General features: G+C 36.6%; 4 protein-coding genes and 1 long non-coding RNA gene across 7 annotated transcripts; 4 read left to right on the top strand and 1 right to left on the bottom strand.

Annotated features, from left to right (window-relative positions):
* Positions 1-218: 218 nt before the first annotated feature.
* On the bottom strand, positions 219-1,055 carry LOC104807528. The gene has a single exon (XM_010532840.1). It carries the CDS (start codon positions 1,011-1,013, stop codon positions 642-644), a length of 372 nt encoding a protein of 123 aa, XP_010531142.1. The 5' UTR covers positions 1,014-1,055; the 3' UTR covers positions 219-641.
* A 2,147-nt stretch (positions 1,056-3,202) lies between these two features.
* Positions 3,203-3,752, top strand: LOC104807529. The gene is made up of 2 exons (XR_770771.1): positions 3,203-3,413; positions 3,545-3,752. It is a non-coding gene; the product is annotated as an uncharacterized LOC104807529 (long non-coding RNA).
* A 1,427-nt stretch (positions 3,753-5,179) lies between these two features.
* On the top strand, positions 5,180-7,500 carry LOC104807530. Of its 2 annotated transcripts, none has more exons than XM_010532844.2 (2): positions 5,180-5,825; positions 6,404-6,641. In XM_010532844.2, the coding sequence occupies exons 1-2, from the start codon at positions 5,328-5,330 to the stop codon at positions 6,416-6,418; spliced, it is 513 nt and encodes a 170-aa protein (XP_010531146.1). In that variant the 5' UTR covers positions 5,180-5,327; the 3' UTR covers positions 6,419-6,641. The 2 variants fall into 2 exon arrangements, with proteins under 2 accessions (XP_010531146.1, XP_010531144.1); XM_010532842.2 differs by lacking the exon at positions 6,404-6,641 and adding an exon at positions 7,177-7,500 and having other exon boundaries at positions 5,200-5,825.
* Positions 7,501-8,320: 820 nt separating this feature from the next.
* LOC104807531 lies at positions 8,321-11,299 on the top strand. Its single transcript, XM_010532846.2, has 7 exons — positions 8,321-8,901; positions 9,011-9,479; positions 9,931-10,022; positions 10,305-10,362; positions 10,640-10,664; positions 10,791-10,831; positions 10,910-11,299. The coding sequence occupies exons 2-7, from the start codon at positions 9,180-9,182 to the stop codon at positions 11,030-11,032; spliced, it is 639 nt and encodes a 212-aa protein (XP_010531148.1). The 5' UTR covers positions 8,321-8,901; positions 9,011-9,179; the 3' UTR covers positions 11,033-11,299.
* A 2,509-nt stretch (positions 11,300-13,808) lies between these two features.
* LOC104807532 (importin-5-like) lies at positions 13,809-20,801 on the top strand. Of its 2 annotated transcripts, XM_010532847.2 has the most exons (20): positions 13,810-15,153; positions 15,548-15,751; positions 15,845-15,949; positions 16,057-16,122; positions 16,202-16,366; positions 16,529-16,603; positions 16,692-16,846; positions 17,173-17,308; positions 17,382-17,451; positions 17,544-17,671; positions 17,774-17,830; positions 18,356-18,541; positions 18,632-18,724; positions 19,105-19,190; positions 19,274-19,340; positions 19,435-19,501; positions 19,582-19,718; positions 19,969-20,060; positions 20,145-20,211; positions 20,360-20,801. In XM_010532847.2, the coding sequence occupies exons 1-20, from the start codon at positions 13,921-13,923 to the stop codon at positions 20,522-20,524; spliced, it is 3,354 nt and encodes a 1,117-aa protein (XP_010531149.1). In that variant the 5' UTR covers positions 13,810-13,920; the 3' UTR covers positions 20,525-20,801. The 2 variants fall into 2 exon arrangements, with proteins under 2 accessions (XP_010531150.1, XP_010531149.1); XM_010532848.2 differs by lacking the exons at positions 19,582-19,718; positions 19,969-20,060; positions 20,145-20,211; positions 20,360-20,801 and having other exon boundaries at positions 13,809-15,153; positions 19,309-19,340; positions 19,435-19,495.
* Positions 20,802-20,807: the final 6 nt, after the last annotated feature.

A 20,807-nucleotide genomic window follows, 5' to 3' on the forward strand; every position in this document is an offset into this window, starting at 1 on the left:
TATTAATCAAATTACTGCTTATGTAAAATAAAAAAGATAGTGCTGAACGAGTTTTGTAAATTTGAGTTTCTATTTTCTTTCCATATATATATATATATATATGATTGAATCTATTAAATCTAAATAATTTCTAAGTCATGACATTCATTTTGAAAGGAGATAATAAAAAGCTTTGACCCATAAATCAACATAATATAGCTGACCCATTATCCAAAAAATAAAAATAAAAACATTACATTGACATAAACAACTGCCATCACATTGTCATGTACAACTATGCCTACCCATTCACATATACATTAATTGAAGAAGAAAAACACAACAATTACTTTGTTTCATATATATTTTAGCTCACTTCCAATATTTCCAATATAAAGAAAAGAAAAGGAAAAAAACCCGAGTCAATATACATACATACATACGTAAATACATGTATAGACCGATCAAACACAGCCTGTATAAACTTCTTTTAAAAAAAAAATAGCTACTTCAGCTCATATTTTCAAGATGGGGAAAAGAAACCGAAACTGAATAGAAAAATAAACCCAAGAGTCAATACATACATACATACATACATACATACATACATACATACATACATACATACATACATACATACATACATAATCATAATAAACTACTTAGTCCCGGCCGAGGGGAAACCATCTCTCATGAAAATAAGATTGGTAAGAGACCATGAAGAAGATGACAACGAGGACGAGGGCGACGCCCCACGGCGAGCCACCGGCACGGTGGATGGAGTCTGGCTCCGGCAGCGGAACGAAGAAGGAGAGGTCGCGGGAGAAAAAGTGGAGGAGGAGGAGAAGAATCAGAGGAGACAGCATCAGGAAGAGCTTTACTTGATTCAACGTCTCCTCGAGAACTGATTCGTAGTTCAAGTACCATGACAGTGAGAAAACAAAAGAGACGACAACGATGAAGAAGAGTAGATGAGGGTTTGGGGCAGATATATAGTCTATGTATGATGGATTGTTGTAGTATGATCTCGCCATGGCTTCTTCTTCTTCTTCTTCTTCTTTAATAGGTCATGTTATTTGGCAGCACTATACATATATATATATATAATATAGGAAGGAGGAATCGTGCAAATTGTCTGGGGGGGGGGGGAACTTTGCTAATTTTGCCAAACGGATCCTGTTCTATTTGATGTTTTCAAAGCAGTGCTCTTACTTTTTTTTGTGGAACAAATTATAATTTTCTTTTTAAATGACATAATTAGAGACTCGGTTATTAGGTAAATGGTTCATATACAATTTTTTATGAAAGAATATTCAAAAGATTAATGTAAATTAATTTATTTTATAGCTCATATCATTTTAAATTTTGAAAAAAAAAATCTATTATAAGATTTTATAGAATCCGAAGATAAGATTTAATATTTTAATATATCCTATATATCTGGAAAAAAAAATCTATTCTAACTCTAATCAATTAGACAATCTATCATCCAAATATAATCTAAATTTACTATAAACATATAGATTTTGCATTTGAATCTTATACATCATGAAAAAATTATTAGATAGTATCATTAATTGAGAAAAAAGATTAGATGTGTATTTTATATCAATTCTAATAACTAATTAAAATACACAGTTTAATCATGAGTAATTTTTTTAACAAAAATTGAGATATCTATATTTTTTCTATTTTTGATGTGGATATTAGATTTTTGAGTTATCAGATAGATAAGAGTTATAGGTTTAGCTGACCTATTTAAAAGTACAAGACATGTTCTACCATTGTTAAAATTGTATGGTCCTATTTTCGCATTTACAATAACACAGGGATTCTTTTGTAATATGTACCAAATAGTTTTGATTAATAGATTAACTTTCGAGTTTTCCGTGTTTGAGTGGTGGGTGGTGGCCACGTGGAAAACATGTCCATGATGTATTTTATTTTTCTTATGTGTAAGTATTTTATTTTTTAAAAATTGATGGCAATCAGAGAGATTTTTTTGGTCAAATAAATTAAAAAAAATTATATGAAAGAAAACGATAAATTTTTTTTTATTTCCGTGGAAGTTTTTTTAAAATAATTTTTTTGAGAGAATAATTGATAGTTTTATGCGAAATATTTTGATAAATTAAGGGTTTTTTTTTGGATTAACTGCTAGCATTGCGAAACTATGCCAATTTCAATGCTTTAGTACTTTGTTTATTAATGATATTTAGTGATTTCTAAACTACTATGTACCAAAGACAATAATTACCTGTTTTATTCACTTAAATGCTGCACTTAAATTTATACTTATTTATTTTTATTCAAGTGTAAAAATATGTAAAAACAGATGTACTAATTTTGTATCAATATAGTAGACGAGATTTTTTTCAAAATCCAATTTAAATGTTATTAAATTCAATATTTTTAACATTATACAAAATACACAGGGATCATGTTTTAGCTTTTTTTTGCAACTAGATATTTTTTTCCTTTCGAATTTTGTTTTTATTCTTTATTCTTTTATTTTTATGTAGGTAATGAAATGGAAGTATAAATCTTCAACCAATGTTTAGTATGTTTATTTTAGTTTACATAATATAATTTTTTTACAATTCTCAATAACGAACTAAAAATTTCATCACTACTAAATTAGTGTGTATACATGTATATATAAAGGAAAATATCTGATACTATTGGGCATCCGGAGTTTTCCATGCTTCTTGAAATTTCTGGTACTATATCTTTTTATTACACGACAATTATTTGTCGTCCTGTTTTGATAATTGAGCGAGTGAATCATGACGGCACCTACTCTTTACCATGCGTTTACATAGGATTGCGACTACTTTTTAATATATACATATTATATATATATATATGTATATATAGATTAAACTTTATTGAAATACATAAAGGATTAAAAAATAAATTAACCGCCAAATATTAAAATTAAATGAGGAAAAAGAAATAAAAAGAGATAAACACTTGGCGCGATGGATGCCACTCAAGGTGCCTCTATGGTTGGAAAGCTAAATCAGCCTTTAAAAGCTTACGACTGTTTACTCCTCCAACATTAAGAATTTGAATATTCTTTTTTAATATTTTTGACGGAAATTTTTTTTATGGTATATTAAATTAAGTCTTTTTTATAACTTGTAAATTCAAAAATTAAACGTTTTTTAAACGTCAGATTTCTATGTAGACGACCATCCCCCCCCCCCCCCCCCGCTTGAAGATGTTCTAGCCTCTCTCCATGCGGATTCCTCGGCACAAGTCCGGTTTGGTTCTTCCACGGCTGTATGGCTAAGCACTCTTTCACGGTCTGGTCGGCAGCGAGAAATCGGCTCCCAAATCGCGATCGCCTTTGTGCTGCTTGCCACGTGGAGACTCGGTATTGAGTCAGTGGATCATCTGTTCTTTCACTACCCCTACACATTTTCCATTTGGTCAGCTCTCACCCAATATATATACGCATATTTCGGTCTCATTTCACCGTATATTCTTGGACCGTCTGCTATGGCTGAAGGGCTATATCAAAGATAAAGAAATCAAGCTTATGATTACTCTTGTCTTTCAGGCTTCAATGTATATTTCGTCTAGCAGGAACGCAACTCACGGCTTCATGGTGGCGTCCACAAGCCTGCGTCGGTCCCTACTCAGCCTGGTGCGCCCTAAACCCTCGGCCCTACAAGATCTGGCTCCGCCGACTATCATGCTCTCTGTTAGTCCCCTTTCTACTTGGTTTCGTATATTTGAGATCTTAATGTAATCATCTATCTTTATCTTTTGAGCATCTACATTTAAACCGATAATAAAAATTTATAATTAACAAAAAAAAACAAAAATTGGGTGACCGAACTGATAAGAAAATGAGCAAAACTCATTCTTAATTCGGATTCGAGTTTTCGTTTGGAAAAGAACATAATTATCCAGTGTTCTGAGAGATGTAGTAGCCCTGATTATAAAAACAAATTAACGAATGAAAACAAAACGATGGGCAAACAAAAAAAACCGCGATGAAAGAAAGAGAATGAACCACTTGAACGAACCGGTAACACATATATTTTGTTTGAATTTACATTATAAAATATCCGTGATTGGGCTATTTATTTGGGCTAGATAAAGCCCATTATTTGGGTCTCAACAACTGTTTAATGGCATAAAAATAAAAATAAAGAGAATTCAATGAGCCAGTGACATTTTTACGGAAGACTATTAGAGGGTAAAACCCTAAAAAAATCTTCAACTTGCAAAAATATACACAAATAAATCTTTAACTTGAAAAACTGTCATTCAATCCTCGATTTTATAACTTATCACTGAATAAAACCTCGAACTTGTAAATTATTGCTCTAATAAATTTTTGACCGGTTTGACCACAATTTCAAACGATCGGAAATCCACGTAATAACGGATTGCTGATGTCACATTATACACGTTATCAATTTTAATTTAAAAATTGACATCAACAACGATCGTTTGAAATTGTGGTCAAACCGGTCAATGGTTTATTAGAGCAATAATTTGCAAGTTCGAGGTTTTATTCAGTGACAAGTTACAAGTTCGGGGATTGAATGACAGTTTTTCAAGTTGAAGGTTTATTTGTATATATTTTTGCAAGTTGGAGGTTTTTTTAGGGGTTTTACCCTAGATAAAAATATCTAATTTTTATTTGGGTAAATGTAAAAATATATAATATTTAACAAAAGATTTATAATTTAAAATTAAAATAATATCAGTAAAGAAATTTTTACAAAAAGTTAATAATAAACCAATAGTTGTATCTATAGCACAATTACAAACAATTCATTTATTTTTTTTAGTTTTGGATTATTATAATAAAATTAAAACAAATCAATTGGTTGTCTAACTACTTATAAATCAAAATATAATTTTTGTTTGTTTCTATCGTAAAAATATCCAAACCAAAATTTGCTTCATATTATATTGGTTAAAAATATATTTATGATAAATTAATTTTTTAAAATATGAGTAACTTATAAATATGTATTATAAATAAATTAAACCAAATAATTAGGAAAAATAAATTAATGAAAAAGGTATCAGATTTGATATCTAAATATGAAATATTAATATTAGATATAAAAAAAAATTGTTTTCAAATTTAAGGTAAATTAGACTGAGTCATTAATGGATAATCTTTTTGTTCTTTTAGTTATTAATATATTTTTCTGTCCGACGTTAATTGGGCAAATATATAAATCCTGAAGTTGCGTGAAAAATCAGTCTTTTAACTGCAAAAGTCTGATGTTCATTTTGAAAAATTCTCGACGATTCCGACAAGCTCCAAATTCAAAGAAGCTCAGAATTACGGAGACTCTCTCGCTCGCTCGCTCTCAATGGCTCTTCATCGTTCCATCATCCTCCTCTCGATCATCTCTCTGACCCTAGTTATCCCGACCAGTTCTCTGTACGAACCCGACCCGGATCAGGTTTCTCCCACAGTATACGAGCTCCTCCCAAAGTTCGGCCTCCCAAGCGGTCTCTTACCAGACTCCGTCATCAACTACACCGTCTCCGAAGACAACAGGTTCGTCGTTGTCTTGTCCAAGCCCTGTTACATTCAATTTGACTACCTCGTGTACTACGAGAAGACCATATCGGGTCAGATCGGATACGGGTCGATCACCGACCTCAAGGGTATTCAGGTGAAGCGGTTCTTGTTCTGGTTCGATGTCGACGAGATCAAAGTTGATCTTCCGCCGTCGGATTCGATCTATTTCCAGGTGGGTATAATCAACAAGAAGCTCGATATCGATCAGTTCAAGACTGTTCATTCGTGCAGCGACAACGGCGTCTCTGGCTCCTGTGGAGGCTCCAGGAAGGGTTTTCTCCAGGTATTTGAATTTCCGGAACCTTAGATTATGCTTTTCTCGAACCGTTTCAACCTAATTGTTTTCCGAACCATGCATTCTTTACGGGAATTTTGGAGTTATGAACGGATGAATTAGGGAAATCGTGTCTGCAATTGGCGCTAGGGTTTTGACAATTGATCTTAGGGTTTCATACGATTTCTCGACAATTGTTGGCTGATGTGTGTGAACTTGATGGGCTTTGGGGTTTTATTGCAAGGATTTCTGAAATTTCTGTGCTTTTGGGTTCAAGGGTTCAATTGGGTTCCATGGATCTAGAACTTGGTCTGACTATTGACCATGACGAACAGCAAAGATGAATCTGTCTGAATTTGAGTTAGTTTCATTGTCCGAGGTATTGAATACAGATTTTCTTGTTTCTCTGTTATCAGCACCAAAAAGGATCTGGTTTTGCTTTCTCAATGAGCTAGGCTTCTGACCATTAGTTTGAAGATTTCTTGTTCGAGATCATTGCGTGCTTGCGCAAATATCACGGATTTAGATCAATGCGTTTTTTTGCTGAGCTTGATTTTGTTTCAATCCCCCTTTGAGTTTTGGTTCAGCTACCTGGAAATTGACGAAGAAATCGAAGAAGAAAACATATATCTGTCGTTAAAGAAAGGAGTAGAGATGTTTTCTATTTTAATTTTATCTGGTAAGAAAATGACAAGTCTTTGGGGGAAGCCACATGTTATGCTTTCTAAGTTGTCTGTGTCTGAAGATAAGATACGCTGGATCCATCTGAATTCAGATTTGACAAATCTCTTCATGCAAATAAAGCATTTCTTATCTGTCTTTTTTGTTTTCTTCTAAAACTTTTCAATGTCTTGGTAATAGTTATCTGTCTTAATCAAATATATATATATATATAGCCATTAGCAACACAATGTTGCTTGTTATGCTGCAACTGAACCATGAAAGCTTTCTCCTGTGCATCTGTTTTCTGAAATCTTCTACTGCTGATGGTGATGGAAACTTCCTTTCTGTTACCGTGGAATCTTGAGATAAAACTTGGTATTTTATCTTATTTACGTTTTACCATGAAATTATCGTGTTAAGGACTTTTATAGAATCACAACTAGGAGTGGATATGTGTCGGATATCCGGAAATTTTAGGGTATTTGAATCCGGTTTACCGTTTAGGGTTTAAGGATTAGGATACGAATGCTATACTTCGATACCGGGTTTAGGGTACTAGTGGTATCCGAACCCAAATATGATTATTAAACAAACAAATTTATAGCAAATAAATGCATAGTATAAGTTATTATGGGTCGGGTATTCGAAGATAAAAGAATAAGTAGTAAAATTTCTTGTCTCTTTTTTAACAATGCAGTTTAAAGGGATGATGGATGAGGCAGAGATGCTGATCACCGAGTAGATTCATCCGCCTCGGACTCGGCTACTCGTCCCGGACTCAGCTAATTATGAATCTGGTTCCCCCCGTAGCCACGTCTGCGCAATTACAAAACTGTATATTATACGTACGAGACCCATGTTTTAGTTTTCGGTCGTGCTACATTATCAGCTAATGTAAGTCGAAGTTGGAACTGGGTTCTACGAAAATGTGCTATGTGTGTCTCTTGTGTTTCTGTTGCTGATGTTCGGATGACGTACGAGGTTTCAGTATTTTTATCAAGTGCTTCTACTTTATTATTCAGTCTCATTTAGTTTTTATTTTATGTTAAAATTGATTAAAACTAAAATATTTAAACTATAGATTATTCAAACTAAAATTAAATTGTTTCTAAAATCTCAATGTAACCATTGATCATATTATTATATCTTTATTAAATTTAATTTTAAAGCTTTTATATAACTAAATCTGTTTAAGCAACGCAGTAACAGAACTTTGGCGCACCATACGATCATCATCTTTCTTAAATTGATTTTTTTTAAAAAAATTATATAAAAAAGGTTTAAATAATTCAACTTGAAACGTGGGTTTGACAAAACTTACCACAATGACATTATTTATCTTGGTAAAATCACCCAAATAAACCACTTGAATCGCATCTATTTCAGTATACACCACCAAAAAAAAAAAAAAAATTTTTTTCAATTTTAACCCACTTTTCAGTTGGAAAAGTCCGAAATACCCTTTTCGTTTTATTTTTTGCGACCTTATTACGACTAACATATAATTGATATACAACTAAAAATAAGATAGATGATTTTTTTGCCACCTTTTTTAGAATCAATTGTAACTATATTTAGACTTAATTATGAAGTCGTAATAACGAAGTTGTTTTCGAATGGATAAATATCGTAATTCATTAAGGGTAATTTCGTCTTTTCGTAGAGAAAAAAATGTGTTATGTTTTCGGTAGTGTACAGTTAAAATAGATGCCACCCAAGTGGCTTATCTGGGTAAAAAACCCATTTATCTTGGAATAGGGATGTGTTCCAGTGGTAAGAGAGGACAGATTCCCCATCGGTGATCATATATGTTCATCGTGGCTCTGCTCTTGTAATAATCAAATCGAAGCAAGTCTGTTGGCTTTGATCAAAGCATGATTGATCAGCTGCGTTTCTCTTGTCTTGATGGTGATCTTACAGAGATCATCGTCAGGAATATCTTGGCGAATATTTTGTATGATTTCAAATTCAAAGCTTTCAAACTGCACATTCATGGCGAGCGCCAGTTTCTCCACCCCACATCACAAATCTCGAAACTCCTTCCTCAATCAAGAACACCTCCATGCTTGCTCGATTTCGACAATGACCCACATTCACAAACCGTAAAAGTTTAGGTTCCCAGATGTGTTCTTCAGCTGGGTTCATCGCCATGTTCGATGGGTTTTGTCTGAAGAGCCTTAAAGTTGGAATCTTGCAAGGAATTAACGCTGATTCCACTGCAAAAGTCGTTTTTTTTTTCTTCTCTCTTGTGTAGACCACGCAACCACCACACATATGGGAAGATTCTCACAAGACGACAAGAAAATGCACCTAATTGCACAGGCCGTCCACGTAAACCCGGAAGCCGAAGCCAAAGCGCTTTCCAAATTTGTCTTCGCTTTTGACGAATTGGATATTTTTCTGACCTCTCAAATATTCTCTGGTCAGTATTCAACGATCCTTCGCCAACCATCTCACAACCCTAAAACTTTTTTCTCTCCTCGTTTTGGTCATATAATACTCGTTTTTCTCGTTCATACTGATTTGCCCAGATTATCAACGATCTCAAACCGTCTATTGGTTGGATACCCACCAGGTGTTCGCTGATTTTCCGCCGTGAGGTGGGTATCCCTTGATTCCTCGGATTATTGCCTGAATCTCTCTGGGTGTTGTTTGGTTTCTTTGATCTTTTTTGTCGGGAAAAAAATATTTGGGGAAGTAATGGTGGGTGCTTTGTCTGTGGTTGGTTCACCGGTGATGGACTCACCGACCGGTCCATGTTTATGCCTGGATGCTCATGCAACTGGTCACATGAGGATGCATCTTGATAGGGGAAGAAACCTTGGCTTGGGAAGCTCTTTTCTTGATTCGAATGCGGGTTTTAGGTTCTCGAAACGAATAACAACGACGTTTTCGAATCGGAGAAGCTTGAGGAAGCAGCAACAGAGCAAGAACAAGAGGTTTCTAATTGTCAGTGAAGTCGCTGGGCAGTACGAAGACAGCTTTGAGGATGTCAAAACTGTGAGAATCTCCTTCACTGCTCTTCTGTTTCTTATGTTAGAAGATAACGTTTCCGAATGAATGTGAATGAACCCTTTTTATGTTCTTCCTTAGCATGCATTGAACATTGATGGATTTGTCGAATCTTGATTTATAACCAAAGTTACAAGATGGGTAACTTGATCTACAAGTATTCCTGTGGAAGGAGTTAGATTTTGTGTGTATATATACACTACCATGAATCAGTACGTATCAGAAGTTCTGAAATGTGTCATGGTGTTTGTGTTTTGTCTCCTTCCATTACCGAGCATGTCAGCATAAATGCCTTTGTGGTGTTTGTAGTTAATCATTAGTTTATGAGACTATTAATGCTGGTTCTCTGGTTACCTGTGAGCATAATTCAGGTAACCCTACTTTCTACTTTTTGTCATTCCTAAACTCTCTTTTTCTACTAAGTAAATCCCTTCTGCAGCAACTTCTCAACTATTTCACGTACAAAGCCGCGAGGACAGTTCTTCACCAGCTCTACGAGATGAATCCTCCGTCGTATACGTGGTTTTATAAGTAAGAGTTTTGTATTGGCTTCAAATCCTACAAGCCTGGCCCTTTCTGTCTGTGTTAACTAAATTTGGCGTCCTTTATGGAAACAAATGGAATTGCTTTGATAATTTGATCCATGTATATGTAATCTATTTGTGATGTTTACAGTTTTCACATATTGGCAACTTAAAAGATCAGTACCAACACTAGGAAAACTGTCCTTTAGACAACTTGTGAAACCTCTTCCTTACATGAAGACACTAAAAATGTAGACTGGTTTCTTATGTTTTCCTCTCTTGATGACAGCTACATTGTAGCAAACAAACCAACCGATGGCAAGCGTTTCCTCCGCTCCCTCGGCAAGGTATTCAAAGTCTTCTTTTTCTTTATTGTTGAGATTAGAGAAGAAATCGGTTTCCGGTTCTGAAGCCCTCCTTTTTCTTTTCTGATAATGAACAGAACCATACCTGATGAACACCAGAAAAGAATCCTGGAACCTATTTGCTTAGATGAGATATGATCGTTAGGGGATCAATTTCAATCAACCGATCCAACACCTGGGGATTAAATTAGTTTGTCTTTATGTATGCATATTAGCATTTGAAAAAATCTGATGTTCTTCTCATCTCTGCTATTTGCAGGAGAGCCAAGAGCTCGCGGAAAGAGGTCGACAGTTCATCTCGGGTTCAGATTACTTTTTTGTCTTGATGTATGAATATAGCATTCATAACAATGAATTTCTTTTATCATTTCTCTACTACTTGTAGGAGAGGCAGGAGCTGGCAGAAAGAGTGATGATCACTCGTCTCCACTTGTACAGCAAGTGGATCAAGGTAATCCCGAGATCCCCGAAAGACAACTTCTGATTTACTTTCCCCGTCCCCTAAAACCCCTCTCACTCTGTTTTGCAGAAATGCGACCACGGAAAGATCTATCAAGAGATCTCAGACGAGAACTTGGAATTGATGCGTGAACGTCTGATGGAAACTGTGATATGGCCCTCAGATGATACAAACACAGAGAAGATCGGTTGAACATTCGTGGGGTTCGAAGCATTCAAAGCATTGACATTGTTTTCTTCCCCAATCTCTTTTTTTTTTTTTGGCTATGTTTTTCTCCTCGTCTTCTCCAGAAGTTTTAGGGTTTTTAGTTCCTAGGATACGTACATATAGCCACTTTGCTTCTTTGTTAAGGCACCTACTCATAGACATTGTTTCTATTGTTTTCTCCCAACACTGGGAACCTGTGTGTGTATATATATACATACTCCTCTTTTTCTATGTGATGATGGTGAGACTCGACGTTTGGACTCGTGTGTCGAACAACCACATGCGTGGATCCGGTTTCAGGGTTAAGTTAGTGGAAAGTGAAACAAGAATTTTAACCTTAAAACACCGAACGTGAATGCATTTGACCTCAAGAACGAGATATTAACTTTTTGGATCATTGGAAATTCAATAATCATTCGAATATTTACCTGTTGATACCAAGATCTGCAATCACAAAAAAAAAAAGACTTGAAGGTTGCCAGTGTCCTCTACTGGTATCCACATGATGGGTTAGAATCCGACAATCGAATTGGGTCTCTTAGGGATCCTAAGAGAACTCGTTCTTTCTTGTGTGTTTAAGGATTGGGCGGTGGTTAGGGTTTTATTTTCAGTTCTAGAATTTAAAGATAAGACAAATTGACAAAATTCGTATCTCAAAGGTAAAATCCCTTTTGAAGTCACACATGAAAACTCTAATCCTTGCCGAATTAGGTCCGTTTCCATAGCAGTGCTCAGTCCGCGAGGTTTTTAGTTCGACTGAGTATTTACCCTCACATCAAGTTGCTTGTCCCGAGCAGAAAATTGTTCGGATTGAGCCAGACTCTCGAAATAGTTTTTACTTTGCTTGAACGGCTAGGTCGAGCAACAACTATGTTTTTGCACATAATCTTTGCTCGTCCCAAGCTAACCCTAGTTTGACCGAACAATGCCCAAATTCCGTTTGACCTATACGTTCATTCGATATGACAGTAAATTAGAAATCTAGTTTTAATATATAAGTTATAGATGGCCTCTTATAAGACATTACGAATGCTCATAACAAAAAGTTAATAATAGTTCTACTAATGATCATTTTAACTCGCGATATCATCATTGAACGTAATGTATGGAGTCAACGACCTTATTTGATTCAATTGATTTTTCGTTCACTAAGTTTACTGTCATTAATAATTGACAATCATCTATAGTATATCACACATTTATGCAGTCTAAGGGGGCGACTGGTTGCACCGCCGCTACCCGCGAACGGAGCAGTTGTGATTTCCGGCGGTTATAGGCGATTGAAAAACTGACTGGTCGAACCACAACCACCCGCAACCGCAACCAAACTTGTGTTTTCTAATCGCAGCTTCTAACTTGCGTTTTGGTAACGGTTTTCGGCGTTTTGACAAAAAAAAACTAAAATATCCTCATTAAAAATTATACAAAACTCTAATATATATATATCGATGATGATTTTGTTTAGTGTTATGATTTAATATTATTTTTTAGTATTATATTTTAATAAAAAAATATATAATAAATACTTTTTAGATTTAATAATGATTATTTTTAATAATTTTTATAATAAAATTATTTTTTTACAAATTTTATATGATACTAAAATTTTAATTAGAATTATTATAAAAAATTATTTTAAAATAATTTTTTTTATAATTTATATCAAAACGCAACCGCAATTGCAACGAACCATTCATTTCTAATCGCACTCACCCACAATCGCTGCCAACATCAACTTATCAACCAGTCAGTATTTATCATTCATAATCACTATCAAACGTTCTGAAAACCCCGTCACTCACAAGCGCAACCGGTGCGATACAACCAGTCGAACCCCAACTCATTCGATTGTTCAAGTGATATCTCTCTAAATGAGAGAGACAAATACCGTTGTTATCCGATCAAAGATGTCATTTGACTTTGTCATATCAGAGTACTTGTCATATCGGATACTATAGATATGTTAGGTATAAAGATCTAGAGTGAATCATTACATGATATTCAAATCATAATTCTCGTCCATATGACAATCTCATACAAATCATTTAGTACCTGTTCGAATCAAAGACCGTAAATCGTATTCAATATACATGATCTTCTCAACAATAATCCATTATACTTTATATAGTCCTAATTCATAATCATTTCCACCATAACAATCAATTAAGGAGTTTAGAATCATTACAACCATTCCAAACAACTCATGAATGAATGTCACTAACATATATGTAAATTAATGTTTTTTTTTCTCTTTTTTCTTTTATCGTGGTATGGTTTACACATGATAAAAAAAACATATTGATAATTTTCAAAATTGAATTTGAAGTAGCAAAAATTTACTTTGAGTTTATTTTTTATTATAATAATATAGTGAATAATTTTAATGCACATAGAATTCGGGTTCAAATGTTTGATAATTATTAAAGTTGTTTTAATAGCTTTTGAATTGTGATAATCATCAAATTAAAAGCACGAATGCAACTAATCAACTTCATTCAATATAAAAATTAAACAAATGAGATATAAATATAAAATATAAAATACAAAATAAAATAAATGGGAACCCACTGATCATCATGACACTCGAGATCCAGCTAATGACATTTCATTTGATTGCCTTTTCTTCTTCTTTTTTTCTCTTTGTTTTGCATTTTAGAACTTGAGAGAAAACAGTTTTTTTTTTTTTTTTTTTTTTTTGCACGACAAAAAACTAATTTTAAAACACGAAAAATAGTAAAATAAAAGTAATATCTCCTTCCTCAATCTTCCCACTTCTACCTTTCCCTCTCCTCAATTCCGCTGACTCTCTCTCTGGACTCACCCTGAAGGGACACAGGGAGGCAGACACAAGCCCTACGCCGTCGTTATCCGCCATGGCCGCTGAGGCGAACCAGCTTCAGCAAGCGCAGCTGGCGATGGTCCTCGGCCCCGATATGTCGCCGTTCGAGACACTGATCTCATCTCTCATGTCGTCTTCCAACGAGCAACGCTTCTCCGCCGAGGTTCTCTTCAATCTCGCCAAGCAGACCGATCCCGATACCCTCGCCTTGAAGCTCGCTCACATTCTCCAGCTCTCTCCTCACCCCGAGGCTCGCGCCATGTCCGCCGTGCTCCTCCGCAAGCTCCTCACCCGCGACGACGCGTATCTATGGCCGCGTCTCTCTCTATCCACGCAATCCTCGCTCAAATCGTCGATGCTCTCGTGTATTCAGCGTGATGACACGAAATCGATCTCGAAGAAGATTTGTGATACCGTATCGGAACTTGCTTCCGGGATCCTGCCGGAGAATGGGTGGCCGGAGTTGTTGCCATTCGTTTTCCAATGCGTGTCTTCGGATTCTCCGAAATTGCAGGAATCGGCGTTTTTGATATTGGCCCAATTGTCGCAGTACGTTGGGGAGACTCTCACGCCTCACATCAAGCATCTCCATGGTGTGTTTCTCCAGTGCTTGAACTGCAACGTTGCTTGCTCTGACGTTAAAATCGCGGCATTGAACGCCGTGATCAGTTTCATCCAGTGTCTGTCGAATTCAACGGAGCGAGACAGGTTCCAGGATGTTCTTCCGGCGATGATCAGGACGTTGACCGAGTCATTGAACAACGGGAACGAGGTCACGGCTCAGGAAGCATTGGAGCTTCTCATCGAATTGGCGGGAACAGAGCCGCGATTCCTCAGACGGCAAATCGTTGACGTCGTTGGTTCGATGCTTCAGATTGCGGAGGCTGATTCCCTGGAGGAAGGCACACGCCATCTCGCGATCGAGTTTTTGATAACTCTTGCGGAGGCGCGTGAACGTGCCCCAGGGATGGTCAGGAAGCTGCCGCAGTTCATCAGCCGGTTGTTTGCGGTCCTCATGAAAATGCTTGTGGACATCGAGGACGATCCTGTTTGGCATAGTGCCGTGACCGAGGACGAGGATGCCGGTGAGACAAGCAACTATAGCATGGCTCAAGAGTGTCTTGATCGGTTGGCGATTTCATTGGGTGGGAACACCATTGTTCCGGTTGCATATGAGCAGTTCTCTTCCTATTTAGCTTCTCCTGAGTGGCAGAAACATCATGCCTCCTTGATCGCGCTTGCCCAGATTGCTGAAGGTTGTTCTAAGGTGTGGTGCACAGCATCTGTTATTCATTTCTGCGGTATACTAAATTCTTGCGTTCATGATTGCTGCTGAATTACTTTTCTTGAATGTGAACCAAAACTCTTGTTTCTTGTTCGGTGATGAATGATGATGAAACATTTTTCTATGATTGACTGGAATCACGTTGTCCTTTTAGGACGTTAAAACACTCTAACGTATGTCTTACGTTCTTGTTGTTTCCGTGATTATATTCGTCAATAAGGTATAGGGTTTTATTGGCTGCTTTAATTTCTTTCGTACATAGGCTAACGTATAGTATGTGCATGGCTTTTTTCTGGGAGTATTTGCCCCAAAATAACATATCTTTTTTTTTTTTAATTTCCTAATGTGGTATTCAACTTCTTGCACAAAAATGCAGATAATGATAAAAAACCTGGAGCAAGTGATGTCTATGGTTTTGAGCCAATTTCAGAGTGCTCATCCTCGTGTGAGGTGGGCAGCCATAAATGCAATTGGGCAGTTGTCCACAGACTTGGGTCCAGATTTGCAAAATCAGCATCATCAGCGAGTACTCCCAGCTCTTGCTGCTGCTATGGATGATTTTCAGAATCCTCGAGTGCAGGTGAGATTATGTTTTTCTGAAAGTATATCTTCATACCCTTTCTGAAGGGGCACTGGAAATGATATCTCTTTGATGCCATATGTACTTCTGCAGGCTCATGCTGCTTCAGCCGTACTCAACTTCAGTGAGAACTGTACACCGGAGATATTGGTACCATATTTAGATGGAATAGTGAGCAAGTTGCTTGTGCTTCTACAAGTAAGTTGATTGTGTACATACTTTTTAAAATTCAATTAAGAACTATGAAAAATAACTCTGGCAAACTTGAATGGTCTATTCTCAAATTTCACTTGTGCCATATGCAGAATGGTAAGCAAATGGTGCAAGAAGGAGCTTTAACAGCTCTTGCCTCAGTTGCTGATTCATCACAGGTATATTTCAAGAACACGTGCTCTAGTTATGGTATCCACTTATATGCAACTCTTAGTCTAACACAATTTACTTTTACAGGAACATTTCCAAAAGTACTATGATGCGGTCATGCCCTATCTCAAGACTATTTTGGTAAGTGCAACTGATAAGTCTAGACGTATGCTTCGAGCCAAATCCATGGAGTGCATCAGTCTTGTTGGAATGGCAGTTGGAAAGGACAAATTTAGGGATGACGCAAGGCAGGTATGTCCTCATTCATGCAAGTTCTTGTTGATCAGCTCCCTTCTTTTACTATGAAGATGATGCTCAATGCTATATTCTCTTTTGTCTATTTCAAGTTTCCACTCTATGCTTTGTTTTAGACCTTTGCTGGTCGCTTGAAACCACTTCACTTATGTGTGCCAGGTCATGGAAGTGCTTATGTCATTGCAAGGTTCTCAGATGGAGGCAGATGATCCAACAACAAGTTACATGTTACAGGTGTGTTTTTATACTAAAATCCTAGGTCTATATGCAATACCTCCATGCTCATTGTACCATTGCTCATATTTGCTTTACATTGTTACAGGCATGGGCTAGACTATGCAAATGTCTAGGACAAGATTTCCTCCCGTATATGAGTATTGTTATGCCTTCTCTACTTCAGTCAGCTCAACTTAAACCAGATGTGACGATTACATCTGCAGATTCAGAAGATGAAGCTGAGGATTCTGATGATGAAAGGTTTTCACTCTTCTCGAAATTTCATCTGATGATTCAAGTTTCTGGGATACATGCTTCTATATATCGGTCGTCCTTTTTGTTAAAATACGCTCCGACTTTGTAAACTGCTATGCTTTTGGATCTAAAAATTTGAAGATTTTGCTTCATTTGGTCAAAATGGCATGATCTCTCTGTCAAACCAGATTAGTGTTGTTGGCGATCCAGCCTGTGTTTGTAACTTTGTATATCTATAATATTATTGGGACATCGAACCCGTATTGAGATATAATAGGTAGTGTGATTTAGTCTTCTATATATCTTTGGGTTAATCTCATCTGTCGATGCAGTATGGAGACCATAATCCTTGGGGACAAAAGAATTGGGATCAAAACTAGTGTGCTGGAGGAAAAAGCCACGGCGTGTAACATGCTCTGTTGCTATGCTGATGAATTGAAGGAAGGATTTTTTCCTTGGATCGATCAGGTCGGTTTGATTGATTTACTTCTGAATCTGTTGATATTACTGTGAGTGTGTAGAGTGAGTTTTTATTTTTCAGGTTGCTCCTACATTGGTTCCACTGCTTAAATTCTATTTCCATGAGGAAGTCAGGAGAGCAGCAGTTTCAGGTATGTCAGAAACATGTTTTTCTATTTTCCAGTTTCCTGGATAGATGGAACATAATTTTCTAATGAATTGGGTTATTTATTTGTTTTTCCAGCCATGCCGGAGTTACTTCGTTCAGCCAAGTTGGCCATAGAAAAAGGAATTTCTCAAGGTCGTGATTTGTCCTATCTAAAGCAGCTGTCAGATTATATCATTCCAGACATGCTGGAAGCTCTGCATAAAGTCAGTATGGCACTTTTTTCCTGTTTCTATGCTTTTTAATTTTTCCCGGTCTTTGATCCCGTTTTGGTATATTTGAACGGCTCATGAACAAATCTTTTTTAGGAACCTGACACTGAGATCTCCGTGAGTATGCTGGAAGCACTTAATGAATGCTTGCAGGTAATTTATCTTATGTGGTTAACAAGTTCTGACTGAAGTGTTTGGAGTCAATGTATGTTGGTGCCTCTAGAAGTCTGGAACTAGATCTTGTTGAAATTTAGAAGGATCTTTGTCCAGGGCTCATGATTTAGATTCCTAAATGGATCAGTGGCATACGAACTCTTGATTGTAATACTTTACTGTCGGCTCATTATTCGAGCTATATGTCTAACTTTACCTGTGATGTGTTTAAGATCAACTACCAAATCTAGACTTCAACTTGGTCTTCAGTTTCCTTTCCTTCGCAAAGAAATTTTGGGGATGCTGCATTTTCCTTGGCAGTCCTGCTAGCTTCTCTTATTATCTTAGACTATTCATGTGGTTGCATTACAACTAAAAGTCATGTAACATGAATGGTTTGATGTATCATCCGGCGATTTTGTAATTGTTTGACAAATTGCTCTTCTTGTTTAAGTCTTTGGGTATTTTCAATTCTGATCTTCCTTCGAAACAGTTGTATTCTCAACATTTTTCTTTTTATTCCAGATTTCTGGAAATCTTTTGGACGAGGGGAAGATTAGATCCATTGTCGATGAGATAAAACAAGTTATGACAGCAAGCTCTAGCAGAAAACGAGAGAGAGGAGAGAGGGCTAATGCTGAAGATTTTGATGCCGAAGAGGGGGAGCTTATTAAAGAGGAGAATGAGCAAGAAGAAGAAGTTTTTGATCAAGTTAGTATTCTTTCATGTTTCCTTTCTGATTGGAGGTTGCATTGTATTTATACTGTTTTTGTTGGCTCGTACTGCTGATGCCGTTTTCAGGTCGGTGAAATATTGGGAACACTTGTGAAGACATTTAAAGGCTCGTTCTTACCTTACTTTGAGGAGCTATCTTCTTATCTAACTCCTATGTGGGTAAGTAACTATCCTTGCAGTCTTCTACTTGAGATCGGGTGGAAATGTTATATAATCAGAAATCGTATCTTTTTTATTATTGAATCACTGCTTTTTTTATCTTCTATTATAAAGCCCCGTCTGAATCCCTTCGTATCATGGAGCATATAATTATAATCTGCTCGTATAGTTGATTGTATCAATGTAGCAGAAGAGTATGGTGATGGAAAAACGAGAGAACATTTGATGAAATAGTCTAGTGCTCTGTTTCAGGTCAATATTAGTTATTGACGTGTCAGCAGGAGTTATGAAGTGATACAATCTTATCTTATTTTGCTTGAGGTTTCTCTTTTACCTTGATTATTTGCTTACTTTTGGGGACGCCGATCAATTGAATACAGGGAAGGGATAAAACAGCTGAAGAGAGAAGGATTGCTATATGCATATTCGATGATGTTGCAGAACAATGCTGTGATGCTGCCCTTAAGTAATAACTATATGCAATATCGTTATATCTTTCAGTTTATAGCTATTAAATGTGCTTATGCATCCTTTTGTTGTGTTTGGAAGATACTACGATACTTATCTTCCATTTGTACTTGAAGCTTGCAATGATGAAAGCCCAGATGTCCGACAGGTCCTCTGCTTTTGCACTCTGTTAAATCTGGTGCTTCTAGACTTTGCTCTCGTCTTTTTTTTTTCTTTCTGAAATGAACTCTCATTTATTTCAGGCTGCCGTTTATGGGCTTGGTGTTTGTTCCGAGTTCGGTGGATCGGTATTTAAGCCGCTTGTTGGAGGTAAATATTATACGATGGCATTTTCAGGGTGTTTATACATATATTGTATATTGATATAACATGGACTTTTGTTTTAACAGAGGCTCTGTCAAGATTAAATGTTGTGATAATGCAACCAAATGCTCAACAATCTGAAAATGGTATGGCGTATGATAATGCTGTTTCTGCTGTGGGAAAGATCTGTCAGTTTCACCGTGATAGTATTGATGTTACTCAGGTACGTAAATTTTCGTTTCGCCATCTTTTATCTTATCGATTTAATTAGTTCTTTGTACAACTGACAATTAAGAGCTGCTTTACTTTGTTGCCCATAGTTTATCCTTTTGAACGGCAATTAAGAGCTGATGATGCCTCCTCATAGTTTTGAGTATCTTTAGTTTCTTGTCAAATCAAATATATGATAGCTGCCAACATTTGTCTTCTTCTTCTGGTGAACACACAAATTTACTTTGGATATATTTGGATAGGTAATCCCTGCTTGGTTGAATTGTCTTCCTATAAGAAATGATGTCATTGAAGCCAAAGTTGTTCATGATCAGTTCTGCTCAATGGTCGAGAGGTAGTGCAGTTTCTCTCTTATCCCTATTGGTTTACGCTTCCTAGGAAATTTTCATTCCTTGTAAAAGTTTTTGAACACCCACAGGCAAGATGTGGATCTTTTGGGCCCCAACAAACAGAATCTTCCTAAAATCATCACGGTTTTTGCTGAGGTGCGTAAATCTCACATTTACAATTGGCAGAAAATTTGGAACATATACACGTGTGTGTGCCTTGATCAAACATGATTCCACAGGCCTTGCATCATGTATTTAGCTTAATGGGTATAATGTGAAAGGGAGATTGGATTTCGTTTGACAGGTTCTTACGGGGAAAGATCTTGTGACGGAACAAACAGCTTGTCGGATGATAAACATACTGAGGCAGCTTCAGCAGACTTTGCCACCTTCTGCATTGGCGTCATCTTTCTCATCCTTGCAACCGCAGCAGCAGCTCGCCCTCCAATCCATGCTCTCCTCCTCCTAAATAAGTACTACTACCCTCTTTTGGCCAAGCTCTCATTCCCTGACCACAAAAAAAAAAAAAAAATCCCTCTCTTTCTTTTGCACTTCTTCATATCAGTTCACCATTCTTTGTGCACCGCCCCGGAGCTTTTAGCTATTGCCCCCTCCATTCGTTTGTTGAGTTATGATGGGTCAGGTCGTATCAACTCATCGGTCAAGGGTTGCAACCACACGTTTCTTTCTGTGCTGTTTTTTTGTTTACTATACATTTCTTTTTCCGGGTTTGCTCTCTTACGTAGAAAGAG

Source organism: Tarenaya hassleriana, unplaced genomic scaffold (assembly GCF_000463585.1).
Source record: "Tarenaya hassleriana unplaced genomic scaffold, ASM46358v1 Cleome13, whole genome shotgun sequence".
NCBI lineage: Eukaryota > Viridiplantae > Streptophyta > Magnoliopsida > Brassicales > Cleomaceae > Tarenaya > Tarenaya hassleriana.